The sequence below is a fragment of the Schistocerca serialis genome, chromosome 4, assembly GCF_023864345.2.
Source record: "Schistocerca serialis cubense isolate TAMUIC-IGC-003099 chromosome 4, iqSchSeri2.2, whole genome shotgun sequence".
NCBI classification, from domain to species: domain Eukaryota; kingdom Metazoa; phylum Arthropoda; class Insecta; order Orthoptera; family Acrididae; genus Schistocerca; species Schistocerca serialis.
The window spans coordinates 780,222,816-780,237,884 of record NC_064641.1 but is presented as its reverse complement, the minus strand read 5'-3'; the positions used below and the strand labels follow the sequence as shown (position 1 = coordinate 780,237,884).

The 15,069-nt window shown below is 43.8% G+C and overlaps 1 protein-coding gene across 2 annotated transcripts in view; it reads right to left on the bottom strand.

The window, feature by feature from the left end:
- LOC126473353 (sodium-coupled monocarboxylate transporter 2-like) overlaps nt 1-15,069 on the bottom strand; it is a 240,428-nt gene that overhangs the window by 132,476 nt on the left and 92,883 nt on the right. For both annotated transcript variants that reach the window (XM_050100352.1, XM_050100353.1), the window contains exons 3-4: nt 1,212-1,371; nt 1,022-1,087 (exon numbers count right to left, since the gene is read on the bottom strand). In XM_050100352.1, coding sequence (XP_049956309.1) covers nt 1,022-1,087; nt 1,212-1,371 — 226 coding nt within the window. The remainder of the gene's footprint in view (nt 1-1,021; nt 1,088-1,211; nt 1,372-15,069) is intronic.

The window sequence follows — 15,069 nt, the reverse complement described above, 5'->3', positions numbered from 1 at the left end:
GCCGAGCGGTTCTAGGCGCTACAGTCTGGAAACACGCGACCGCTACGGTCGCAGGTTCGAATCCTGCCTTCGGCATCGACGTTTGTGATATCCTTAGTTAGGTTTAAGTAGTTCTCAGTTCTAGGGACCGCAGAAGTTAAGTCCCTTAGTGCTCAGAGCCATTTGAACCATTTGAGGAATGTGCATCATGTGAGTTGCTCGGTAACATATATGTTCACCGAGTTACAAAATGTTACTCCCCTCTTGGTCACATAATGCTGCAGCATTAGCGGTACACTGGAACCAAGACCGCGATGTCGCGTCTGGTCCAAGTGTTTCCACGTAATGTCAACAATACTGCCCAGTTACTTATTTCATTAGCATATCGTCGAGCTGGTCTCCCTTACCTGGCCACTACTGGAATAAAACTTCAAAAATTGTCAATTCATGTGCCGAACTTTTCGGGGTGCAGCAACTCATTATTCTTTGCGGAGCCTACAGTTAAACGTACATAGACATGCTGGAGTTATATGTTGTGCCACAACTTCCTCGTGGCGTCATCTTTCAACAATATGGCATACCATGCTATTTTGCAAAGTTTGCGAGGGATTTCTTGGATCATGAGATCCCGTATTACTGGAACCAGAGTGGCCCTCTAGAAGTCCAGACATTATGCCACTTGATTTTTTTCTGTGGGGATTTATCAAAAATCAAGTGTAGACACCAGTTCTTAACTACCAGATCTGCGCCATTGCATTCGTGCTGCTATCGCAAATGTTGTGGCTGCAATTCTGCAAAACTCTAGGAGAGAAGTGGAATACAGATTAGATGTATGTCGCGGCGCTAATGGCGCACATATCGAGGTATATTAGGTGCGTAAAACATCATTTTGAACTACAGTACTTCTAGAAACATACCGTCAATTAATATCTCAATTACTTATCAAGTTACTACATTTTATATTATTATATGTTTAATTCGGACTCATGTGTTAGTGGTGCAGTATTCTGTCAATGAATTTTTGTTTTACTTTAGAGCTTACCATTTTAATGAGGAAGACAATAGAGCCAAATAGTCTGACTGGTCTGCTGAATCGTAGTTCCAGGTACTGGAACAATAGAAAACTTAACGTTATTGATTTAGAAAGAGCATTTTTTCAAACGGTATAAGCATTTCCTTGACTGTAGTCTTACAAGAGATATTTGTAATGAAAACACTTCAGGCTTTCTCACCTCGTACGAAGAAACTATCTTCAGTTGATAAAACACTGGCAGGTAAATGAATGCCATTGTCAAGCTGGCGAGTATGTCGCTAGTCACCGCTACCCAGTACTGTGTTCCGTACACGTACATTTCCGCAGGTATTGCCAGCAATGATATGCCAGAAATGTAACTGCAAAATAGAAACAATTTTGAGTAACCTAGCTGATGTTCAGAAATAATCATGAGAGCCATACTAAAACAAAATTTATAGACAGAAATACATTTATTAAAGCAATACGTGCTGTAAATTTTAGCAGTGTTTTTCTAAAAAAACAATGCGCGAGATCTGTTCTCTCTAGCAATGAAGTGTCCTAGCGACGTGCCGCTGTCAGCGCAATTTGCACCATCCTTCAGAATAATAAAATTGTGTCATATCTTTAATACCTCGATCAGTTTGCAAAGTATCGTTGTTTGATCAGATGTTAGCACTGTGCTCGTGGCGATTTTTGTAATGCTTGATTTGCAGGAGGAAACGTGGAACGTCATATTTTACGTCTACATACATGCTCTTCAAACCACTGTGAAATACATGGCGGAGGATACGTCTTATCACACATTAGATTTTCTTCTCGTTTCTTCCGCGTAAGAAGGCTGGAAAGAATGAGTTGAAAACGCCTCTGCGCACAGTCCCTGCGTAAGCAACATACAGCAGGTGGTAGCATTTTCCTAGACTATTCACTTGATATTGTTTCTTGAAACTTTGTAAGCAGACCATCATGGGATAACTGGCGTCTATCTTCAAGCGTCTGATAGTTCAGGTGTTACAGCATTTCCGTGACACTCTCCTGTAAATTCAGCAGTATTTGTGACCATTCGTGCTGCCCTCCTTTGTATTCTTCCTACAGTGATCAGCCAGAACATTATGACCACGACCTACTATCAATATAAGCTCGTCCAGGCCATAGCAGCCTCACATGGCGAGGAATTAGTGCTAGTCAGAGACACGCACGGTGCATGTAGTATCAGTGAGCGTGCTGTCCGTGTGTACAATGGAGAAGGCACGTGACCTGTCTGAGTCTGACCGAGGGCAGATTGTGATGGCCCGGAGACTCGGCACGAGCATTTCGGAAACTTCACCAACTGTCGACTGTTCGAGGAGTGCTGTGGTGAGTGTCTTCAACACATGGTTAAACCAAGGTGAAACCACGTCCAGACACCGTATTGGGCGTCACCCCCCATTACGGATGTCGGACATCGTAGGCTGGGCAGACTGGTAAAACAGGACAGGCGGCGAACTGTGGCGGAACTAACATTAGACTTTAATGCTGGACAGAGTACAAGTTGTCTGAACACACAGTGCGCCGAACGCTCCTAACGATGGACCTGCACAATCGACGACCTTTGCTTGTGCCAATGATAACACCACGTCATTGGCAACTATGACTGAAAGGGGTACGTGACCATCGGCACTCGACATTGGCGCAGTGGCAGAGCGTTGCATGGTCTGATGGATACCGATACCTTCTTCATCATGCCAATGGGATGGCGCGAATCCGTCGTCTTCCAGGCGAACAGCTCCTTGACACCTGTACGGCGGGACGGAAACAAACTGGCAGCAGCTCCGTTATGCTCCGGGGAACTTTAACATGGGCATCTAAGGGTCCAGTGGAGCTCGTACAAGGCACAATGACAGCGAAGGAGTATCGTACACTGGCTGCAGACCACGTACACCCTTTCATGACAATCAAGTTTCCTGACGGCAGTGGCATTTTTCAACAAGATAATGCGTCATGTCACAAGGTCAGGAGTGTGATTGATTGGTTGTTAGAGGAGCACAGTGGCGAGCTTCCGTTGATGAGGTGGCCCGCATCTCAACAGATCTAAACCCGAACGAAAACATCTGGGATGTGGCTGAACGTGGCGTCAGAACTCATCACCTCGCTCCCCAGAATTTATCAGAACTGGGTGACTTGCGTGAACAGATGCGGTGCCAGTTCCCTCCAGCGACCTACTAAGGGCTCATTGCTTTGATGCCATGACGCGTCGCCACTGTTATCCGTGTCAGAAGTGGAAATACTGGGTGTTAGGCAGGTGGTCGTACTGTTCCGGCTGGTCAGTGTGTATCCCCTGTTAGATCTATCTGGTTTGAGACTCTTATAATTGAGCAATATTCTAAGATGGGGCACATGTGTGTTTTGTTAGCAACGTTCTTCGTACACAGACACCATTTTCCCAGTATCCTGCCAAATGTATTTACGCCCACTGCCTCCACTACCTACAACCGAAATTTAGCCTGAAAATGGGAAAACAATTACGGAAACGATTAACAGAAGGTAGTATTTTCCGCTTTTGCTGTATTAATTTTATTTGTTCAAAACTAGTTTTCACGTTCTACGCCATTCTCAAATGATTTTGTGGTACTGTAATAAATAATATATATTATATTACCTCCAGGAACAGAAATGTAATTATATGAACATAAACGTACTTTAAATGCATTTACCTGCAACAGAAAACAATGTCTTACATAATGAAATGTCAGCATCTTTACATTTGTGTTTTCTATTCGTTTTAGTTCGCAAATGCTGTCTTACTCATTTGACAGCTTGACATTTAAAAAGATGTTACCTTGATCAGAGAGTAAATCTAAGCATAGAATAAATGGAATAATAATTTCAAATACTGTGACTATATACGAGGGATATTCGGAAAGTTTCGATTGGTCAAGGAATGGAAACCACCGTGAAAATCTAATAAATCTTTGCACATATGTGTTCGACAGTGTCTCTAGTATGCATGTCGGTTGCATCACTTTGCTCTTTTCAGTTCTGAGCGCATTGTGAGAACATAAAGATGCGTAGAAAATAGTGTCTCCCGCCAAGTATGAGGTCCTGGTGAGAGATTTCGCCTGATGTTATGCAGCCCACATTACAGAACTGTCATACGGTTCGTACTTCGTGACAATTCTCAGTCGCAATCTGCAGGGTCAATGAAAGTGCTCTGTGAGTGTGTGGATTTTATTTTGTCAAGTTGCGCAATGGCTTGATCCAACAAGTACCCTTTGGGTTGGTTCAAATGGCTCTGAGCACTATGGGACTTAACATCTGTGGTCATCAGTCCCCTAGAACTTAGAACTACTTAAACCTAACTAACCTAAGGACATCACACACATCCATGCCCGAGGCAGGATTCGAACCTGCAACCGTAGCAGTCCCGCGGTTCCGGACTGAGCGCCTAGAACCGCTAGACCACCGCGGCCGGCAAGTACCCTTTGGCTCCTGCAAGAAACAATTTCCACCTCGCACTACTACAGAAGTCAGACAGACGCTGTTAATGCACCAACCAGAACTGCTCGAAAAACATTCAACAACAAATGTCTTCTGGAGTCGTCCGCTGTAAGGAAAAGACACAAAAATATTCTATATTCTTACATAACTAGTGGAATACTTGGGTACTGGAGTATTGCTGGTTAGTGTAAGAAAAATATTAAACGAACGAAAAATATTATTTATTGCAAAAGAATTCTGAGAAATCAAGTGAAAGTTTTTCTTATAAATTAATACATTTCCAGGTTCTTTTCGGAACAGCAGATTGCCTCTTATGGATAGAAATGCTATTATTTTACAAAGTATGGAAAGGTTCTTTGCTCCCTTTTCTTTAAGAATGTTATTTACTCAGCAGAATGGCGGAGAGCCGCTCCTACACAACTTGAATAACTTTTCTAGGTACGGTCAAGGCTGTCACTTGAGAAATGTAGTGTACTGTTGTGGAGGACAAATTGGGCTCACATACGCTGTAGCACACAATACCGTGAGCTGCAATGGCTGCTGCCTGCATCGCTCGCTGCTGACAAATACCACAACTATCTCTTTCTATCTGGATCGACTTTCGCCAATCAAACTCTCCCTAAGCCTTGATGAAATCAAGGACTCCTATCTGCCCCTAGTCTAACTATTGGCGTGGTACACTGGTCAGATAACCAGTCCACCATGATGCCACTCAATATTCGCTCGCAGGCGTTTACGTAGTACTTTGTCCATGTTCACACCGCACAATAAGTGTGGTGGCCCACTCAGTGAACAACGCTTAATCGCGAGCAACTCAGTATAGAGTATCACTCCAATTCGCTAATGACAGGGGTGCTCTCCCAGTGAAGTACTGAGGAGAGACTTTGTTCCTCGCACTTTGCATACATGTACAAGCACTCTCGCTCTCGTTACGTGTTCCTGTTCCAAGAGCGACACTGGAACGGCCCCTTTTTCTGGAAAAGTTGCAAGGATATATCATTTGCTGTCTTCCCTCACTCGTCTGGCTCTTTGCGTCAGAAATATTCCGCCAATCAGCGTTGCTCTTCTAAACGGGAGAATGACGTTTCTTTTAAGTAGACCAATGTGGAAATATGTAGCATCTCTGTTAAGCATATACTGTCCTCTGGTGAGAACTACATAACTATGCAGTCGGTCTGTGAAAAAATGCATATTCTGAGTGCTCCCACACATAGTGGAATTTGCTTCTAAGTCGAACACGGTGGTCATTATCCCTTTCCTCTGGCAAAAGCTGTCCTCTCTCCTGGTGGTTGTTCCGGCTGAAGTAGGTGTGCGCTGACCCACCCCTTTGAAGGGACAGACCTCCCAGCAGGCTGGTTGCCTCTTTAGAACGAAAATTCCAGTGGCCATCATGTTGTGTACGCCAGCCTCAACTTTTTCAACCTCAGTGCGCACTTGCGATTTACTTATTAGATTTGCATATTGCTTACATGAATTCATACAAAATTGACTCTACCTTATCGAGTTTGGGTTCGAATGAAGCGTCTTGATGTGCAGAATACGATTGTGAGGACATAATATGTAAGAAATGAAGGTCAGGAGACCACACCACCTTACAATGCTCCTGCAGCGTTTTCGATGGGAAGTGTTTGATTACCCGCACTACAGTCGGTAATTGGCTCCCTCTGTATTTCATCTCTGCTCACATTAACTACTGGCACAGACAACGAACTATAGATGAGTGAAGAGAATTGGCGGGAAGCATAGGCGGCTGCCTTCTATGACAAGGGTATTGGAAAGCTGGTACAATGCTACGACAAATTTCTAAGTCAGAGTGGTGCCTATGTAAAGCAGTGGCTGGAAGCTGTAGCTAACCGTTGTAGATAAAATATTTCTGATTATCACAGTGGTTTCCATTTCGCGATAAATCGGAACTTACTGTCCGAATACCCTTAGTATTTACGTGTGTCATTGAGGGAAGTTAAAAAATATGAGGGGTCTTCAGTAAATAATGCAACACATTCTTTTTCTCCGGCAGTTTCAGTTCACAAAATGCGAGATTTGTTGTAAGGCATCATAGAATACTCCCACTTCAGCCACTATTGTTTCATAAAGTTCTGATGGGTTGCGGCGCTATACGTAACCTTCAAAACGACTTCTGTAACGGACGTGCGTTCCAAACACAGTGTTCTAACTTAGTTTCTTTTGGGAGGAAACCAGATCATCACAAATATTCATAGGCGCTTGCGAGATGTCTACGGAGACCTGGCAATGAACAAAAGTATAGGCAAGGCGTCTGTCATCATCGCAACAGGGTCGCGCAAACCTGTCTGATTTCCCGCGTGCTGGCCAACCTCACATAGATGTGAGCCCCTGCAGTGTTGGAACGTGCGGACACTCTCATTCGAGGTGATCGACGGATCACAATCAAACGCCTCGCTGCTGGACCTCTCTGTTGGTAGTGCTGACACACTCGTCCACCAGCTGGGGTACTCAAAGGTGTGTGCCCACTGGGTCCTTTGCTGCCCAACAGAAGACCATAACGAACAACGGAGGACCATCTCTGAGGAATTGCTTGCGTGTTACGAGGCCGATCGTGACAATTTTTTGTCAAATGTTATCACAGACAATGAAACATAGGGTCACAGCTTCGAACTGGAAACGTAACGGCAATCCATGGAATGGCGCCACACCACCTCTCCTCTGAAGAAAAAGTTCAAAGCCGCACTCTCAGCCGATAAAGTCGCGGAGACGGTCTTCTGGGCCTCTGAAGGCGTTATCCTGTTTGCTGTACTCCCTCATGGAGCAACGATCAACTATGAAGTGTATTGTGCTACCCTCAGGAAATTGAAGAAACGACTACAGCGTGTTAGTCGACACAAAAATGCAGACGAACTTCTTCTCTATGACAATGCAATGCTTCACACAATTCTGCACACCCGAGATAAGCTCACAAAACTTCCTTGGACTATTCTTCCTCATCCACCTTACAGTCCTGATCTCGCACTTTCCGACTTTCATCTGTTTTGCCCAATGAGGGAGCACTCCATGGGAAGCAGAACGTGGATGACTGGGAGGTTATTGATGCAGCAAGGCGTTGGATCCGACGTCAACCAGTAGAGCGTATTGTATTGTGGTGTATTGTATGTTAACCGGGGGCATAAAAACGATGGAGAAGCTCCGTCCCCGCCGCAGCAGCAGTGGTCCACAACCCCACGACGACTACCGCAGTCCACTTCACCCCTCTGCAGCCCCACACCGAACCACTCCTTCAGGGAACGTCTCACACTAGACGAGATGTAACCCCTATGATGGCGTGGTAGAGTAATGGTGGTGTACGTGTATGTGGAGAACTTGTTTGCGCAGCAATCGCCGACATAGTGTAGCTGAGGCGGAATAAGGGAAACCAGCCCGCATTCGTCGAGGCAGATGGAAAACCGCCTAAAAACAATCCACAGACTGGCCGGCTCACCGGACCTCGACACAAGTCCGTCGGGCGGATTCGTCCCGGGGACTAGGTGCTCCTTCACGCCCGAAAAGCCGTGCGTTAGACGGAACGGCTAACCGGGCGGGCAGTAGAGGATTACCATGCCATACAAGGCCCTCCCTGCAAATTTGCGTAATGCCGACGCATTGAATGAAGACTATGTTGAAAAATACGGTTTTGTAGCTGAAAGAATGGGTAACAACATGGTGTACTGGTATCCTTATAAAATCAAATTGCTTTCAGAAAAAAAAATGTGTTGCGTTACGTATTGATCCCCCGCATAGTTAGAAATAAAATGTTACACCAAAACATGAAATAGAATAAAAATAAATATAAAAGTAAATGCTGATGTGAGGCTAAAATTTAAATTTCATGTAGCAGAATGTGGCTGAAATTATCAAGGAATTTTTTTGTTCTGAAGGTCTGTTTGCTGACTGTTTAAATGACTGGAAATTTCGATTTCTTCCAAGATATTCAATTGTTTCTTTCTTAGCATAATGGAGAATTCGGAGCTTTTCCTTAATGTTTGCCAATATCCAGGACACCAAGGACCAGTTACTACAGTTGTGGCCCAGCTTGCCTCAAAACAGGATATAATCCTCTATTGCGCCGTTCCCTGCCGAATCAGAGCACAAACGGAATAAAATAATAATTGGGTCCTTTTATAGACCTCCCAACTCAGATGACACAATTGCTGAAAGGTTCAAAGAGAACTCGAGTCTAATTTCAAAACCATACCCGAGTCATGCAGTTATAGTTGGTGGTGACTTCAATTTACCCTCGATATTTTGGCGAAAATACATTTTTAAATCGCGGGGTATGAATAAAATATCATCTGAAATTGTGCTAAAGGCATTCTCTGATGATTATTTCGAGCAATTAGTTAATGAGCCCACTCGAATAGTAAAGGTTTTGAAAACACACTTGACATCTTAGCAACAAATACCCCTGAGCTAATAACGAGCATCAAAACGGGTACAGGGGTTAGTGAACACAGGGTTATTGTAGCGAGACTGAATACCGTAGCTCCCAAATCCTTCAAAAATAAACGAAAAATATACCTATTCAAAAAAGCATATAAAAATTATCTTTACACTTTCCTGAGAAACAATCTCCATCTCTTCCCAATTAACAATGTAAGTGTAGACCAGATGTGGCTAGAATTCAAAGAAACAGTATCGACAGCAGCTGAGAGATCTACACCAAATAAATTAACAAAGGACGGATCTGATACCCCTTCGTCCACAAAACGGGTCAGAACACTATAGCAGAAACAACGAAAAAAAACATGCCAAATTTAAACATTGGTGGTCTTTTACGGAAGCTCTAAATTTAGCGCGGACTTCAATGCGAGATTCTTATAATACACTCCTGGAAATGGAAAAAAGAACACATTGACACCGGTGTGTCAGACCCACCATACTTGCTCCGGACACTGCGAGAGGGCTGTACAAGCAATGATCACACGCACGGCACAGCGGACACACCAGGAACCGCGGTGTTGGCCGTCGAATGGCGCAAGCTGCGCAGCATTTGTGCACCGCCGCCGTCAGTGTCAGCCAGTTTGCCGTGGCATACGGAGCTCCATCGCAGTCTTTAACACTGGTAGCATGCCGCGACAGCGTGGACGTGAACCGTATGTGCAGTTGACGGACTTTGAGCGAGGGCGTATAGTGGGCATGCGGGAGGCCGGGTGGACGTACCGCCGAATTGCTCAACACGTGGGGCGTGAGGTCTCCACAGTACATCGATGTTGTCGCCAGTGGTCGGCGGAAGGTGCACGTGCCCGTCGACCTGGGACCGGACCGCAGCGACGCACGGATGCACGCCAAGACCGTAGGATCCTACGCAGTGCCGTAGGGGACCGCACCGCCACTTCCCAGCAAACTAGGGACACTGTTGCTCCTGGGGTATCGGCGAGGACCATTCGCAACCGTCTCCATGAAGCTGGGCTACGGTCCCGCACACCGTTAGGCCGTCTTCCGCTCACGCCCCAACAACGTGCAGCCCGCCTCCAGTGGTGTCGCGACAGGCGTGAATGGAGGGACGAATGGAGACGTGTCGTCTTCAGCGATGAGAGTCGCTTCTGCCTTGGTGGCAATGATGGTCGTATGCGTGTTTGGCGCCGTGCAGGTGAGCGCCACAATCAGGACTGCATACGACCGAGGCACACAGGGCCAACACCCGGCATCATGGTGTGGGGAGCGATCTCCTACACTGGCCGTACACCACTGGTGATCGTCGAGGGGACACTGAATAGTGCACGGTACATCCAAACCGTCATCGAACCCATCGTTCTACCATTCCCAGACCGGCAAGGGAACTTGCTGTTCCAACAGGACAATGCACGTCCGCATGTATCCCGTGCCACCCAACGTGCTCTAGAAGGTGTAAGTCAACTACCCTGGCCAGCAAGATCTCCGGATCTGTCCCCCATTGAGCATGTTTGGGACTGGATGAAGCGTCGTCTCACGCGGTCTGCACGTCCAGCACGAACGCTGGTCCAACTGAGGCGCCAGGTGGAAATGGCATGGCAAGCCGTTCCACAGGACTACATCCAGCATCTCTACGATCGTCTCCATGGGAGAATAGCAGCCTGCAATGCTGCGAAAGGTGGATATACACTGTACTAGTGCCGACATTGTGCATGCTCTGTTGCCTGTGTCTATGTGCCTGTGGTTCTGTCAGTGTGATCATGTGATGTATCTGACCCCAGGAATGTGTCAATAAAGTTTCCCCTTCCTGGGACAATGAATTCACGGTGTTCTTATTTCAATTTCCAGGAGTGTAGTTTCCAAAACGAAATTTTATCTCTAAACGTGGCAGAAAATCCAATGGTTATGCAAATTCTATCGATGGAAATACTAAACACAGACTTCCGAAATTCCTTCACCAAAGAAGAGGAAGTAAATATTCCAGAATTCGCATCAAGACCAGCTGCCAACATGAGTAATTTACAATTAGATAACCTCGGAATAGTGAAGTAACTTAATAAAAGCAAGTCTTTCGGTCCAGACTGTATACGAATAGGTTCCTTTCAGAGTATGCTGATGCATAGCCCCGTACTTAACAATCGTATACGGTACAACTGCTCGCTCGACGAAAGATTCCTGCCCAAAGAGTGGAAAGCTGCACACGTCACATCAAATTTAAGAAAGGCAATACGAATAACCCACAGAATTATGGGCCCATATGATTACCGTCGATATCTAACAAGATTTTGTAACATACATTCTGTTCAAACATTATGAATTACCTCGAAGAGAACGGTCTGTTGATACCCTGTCAACAAGGATTTAGAAAACATCGTTCTTATGAACCACAACTAGCCTATTAGTCACGCGATGTGTTGAGTGCTATTGATAACGGATTTCAAATTGATTCCGTATTTTTAGATTTCCAGAAGGCTTTTGACGCTGTACCTCACAAGTGGTTTGTAATCAAATTGTATTGTTATGAAATATAGTCTCAGTTTTACGAATGGATACGTGATTTCCTGTCGGAGAGGTCACAGCCTGTAGTAATTGACGGAAAGTCATCGAGTAAAACAGAACTGTTATAGGCCCTCTGCTGTTTCTTATCTCTATAAACGACTTAGCAGACAATTAGAGCAGCCGTTTCAGGTTGTTTGCAGATAATACTGTCGTTTATCGCCTAGTAAAGTCATCAGAGGATCAAAAGAAATTGCAAAACGATTTAGAAAAGATATCTATATGGTGCGAAAATTGGCAATTGACGTTAAATAATGAAAAGTATGAGGTCATCCCCACTAATGCTAAAAGGAATTCGTTAAACTTCGATTACACGGTAAATCAGTCAAATCTAAAGGCCATAAATTCAACTAAATAATTGGAAATAACAATTGCGAACAACTTGAATTGGAAAGAACACATAGAAATTGTTGTGGGGAAAGGCGAACCAAACACTGCATTTTATTGGTAGAACACTTAGAAGACGCAACAGAGCTACTAAAGAGATTGCCTACACTACTCTTGTCCTTCCTGTTTGCCGGCCTCTGTGGCCGAGCGGTTCTAGGCGCTTCAGTCCGGAACCGTGCTGCTGCTACGGTCGCAGGTTCGAATCCTGCCTCAGGCATGGATGTATGTGATGTCCTTAGGTTAGTTAGGTTTAAGTAGTTCTAAGTCTAGGCGACTGATGACCTCAGATGTTAAGTCCCATAGTGCTTAGAGCCATTTGAACCATTTGAACCTTCCTCTTTTGGAGTACTGCTGTGAGGTGTGGGATCCTTGCCAGATAAGATTAACTACAGTTAAAGAAGAGCAGCACGTTTTGTAATATCGAGAGATAGGGGAGAGAGTGTCACGGACATGATACAGGATTTCGGGTGGACATCATTGAAATACAGGCGTTTCTCGTTGCAGTGGTATCATCTCACGAAATTTCAATCACCAACTTTCTCTTCAGAACGTGAAAATATTTTATGGACACCCACCTGCATAGGGAGAAACGATCATCATAATAAAATAAGGGAAATCAGAGTTCCAGCGGAAAGACTTAAGTGTTCGTTTTTTCCGCACACTTTCTAGAGTGAAATAATAGAGAATTGTTGCGAAGGTGGTTCGAAGAACTCTCTGCCAGGCACTTAAGTGCGATTTGAAGAGTATTCAAGAAGATGTAGATGTAGATCGTCACACTTATAAGTGGGCTCATACTGGCATGTTCTTTGTAAATTTGACCCGATATTGTAATCACTCTAATAACATCACATGCCATCTCAACCGGTGAAGTTCCACTTCGTTTCCCTCTCCCCTACTGCGTGCTTCAGTTTTTTTGTCAGCAGTGTTTTAGGCAATAAATATACCGAGAAGCAATGTCCAGTACATCTAGTTCCTTGAACAGGCTTCTGGAAGATGTTCTTGAATTCACCAGTTAAGTAATTTATGTTATAGACTTTTGGATTTGGAAAATTTTAACTTGACTTGATTAGTTACGCTAAACCATGACACTGCACGACATTATGGAATGAAGGTAATCAAAGTATGTCTACTGTTTTGTTTTTACATTATCCATCTCTGCCCCTGCTAGCTGAGTGGTCAGCGCGACGGAATATCTTACCTAATTGCCTGGGTTCGATTCCCGGCTGGGTCGGAGATTTTCTACTCTCAGGGACTGGGTGTTGTGTTGTCCTTCTCATCGTCATTTCATCTCCATCGACACGCAAGTCGCCGAAGTGGCGTCAACTCGAAAGGCTTGCACCAGACGAACGGTCTACTCGACGGGAGGCCCTAGCTACACGGCATTCCCATTATCCATCTCTGACACAACTTTCATACAACAAAATAAAGATTTGTTTATGCATTTCACTACTTCTGTGTCATGTCCCTCCCACCTGAATTAATTATCAAATCGCTTTCTCAACAATGTAATACTATAAACGTCTTCACGACAGTTCCTCGTATTTTACTATTTAGACGAACTTTCAGTAACGGCTCTTTATAAAATGATAATTTACTATTCATCATAATGTTCACAGCATCAGCAAAAGAAAAACAGACTTAGCATGGGGCAGTGTCATAGATGAAAAGTCTTAAAAATACTGACTAAAAACTAAAGCCTTGTGGAAAACCACGCATATCTACGCCACAGTGGAATGAGAACCGATAGCCCAATACAGAACTTTTTCCTACTGAAATTCTTTGATTCCTGCTAGCGAGATATGAACATTTCTCAAAAGAACGTTGCGACTTAGGGGAGAGTGCGTACTTCTTCAAAATTTAAAAAAAATATATTTTTTTTTCTTGAAATATTTTCTGCGCTGTCTGTTTTATTGTTCATCCCTAATTCTCCAGATAAGGTGATTTGTGAAAAAATGTCTCTGAAAACCATTCACAGCAGGAAAAAAGAGTCAACATCGCTGTCAGTGTGGCATCACGTGATTTCAAAGCCGGCGTAACAGGCATTACGGAAACGTGCTCGTACTTGGGATCGGACCAGCCTGTTAAAACTTCTGCACAAAAGCCGACGAAAAGCTTACCAAGCGAGCTGCCAAACAGACTTGCAGGACCGCCATGGCTACAAAGAACATGGAGGACGACCTCCTTTTTGATCTGGAACGATTGCTGTGTAGTCCATGGATGACTGACTAGTGGTATATTTAACGTAACTACGAAAAATATAAACCGAGACTTCACACTCTTTTTTTCTCGAAACCGTATTTCTCAAATCTGCGCGAAATACTTGAGAATGGTACATACGATTTTGATTGGAATTTGATGCCTGCATTCTAAATTAAATTCTCTACCAGCGTACGTAGCCGTTTTGCGATATCGTCAGAAGTATATTCTCGGAGCACGCTTTTGTCTAGATGTTTTAGACGAAGAAAATGACTTTTGTTTCAACACTTCATCATTTCGTTAGAACTTAATATTTTTGAATTATCCTATGTATGCTGACAGAAAACATATCGGAAACGATCTATAGAAAATGATTTTGTTACAGGTCCAAATCCAACCGGAGACCAACGTTCCAGCTGCAAGGGGTCCTTCCACGTGAGCCAGTGGTTATAGGGAACCTCTGATGTGGCCACAAAAATGATTTCCTAAACACCAAAGTGTAAGGAATTACAGATTTAGCACCAATTTTTATTTTATTTAATTATCTATTTTTCATTCGTTCATCTTTAAATTCTTTTGACACGTCACAGAATATATTGGTATTCTGTAATTTATTGTTTAATGAATTCAGTCCAGTCTCGTATCATGTCTGAATATCGGAACAACTGAAAACTCCAACTTGTGGTTTTGTAAATATGTTAGGAGTCATTGATTAAGGAGTCATTGATATATTATCTATTCTGAAATAGTAAAAGCGTTATTGGACGGAAGTTTATTGATATTTCTTTATTTCCTTTCTTACACAGTGCCTTAATTTAAACATATTTTAGCCAATCGGGAAATGTTCCAATGACAAATGTCTGATTACAAAACAATTTAGATTCTACCAATCTCAGAAGAACAATTTTAATTATCTTTATATTTTGTGCTGACCGGTTTTTTTACGAAGTAGTAAGTCTGACCACGTCATCCTATAAATAACAGACATAAACTGTTTCTTAAAGAACTTTACAGCACAACACTCACACGCTTCACACATCGTTGGTATAAGAGCTTAACTG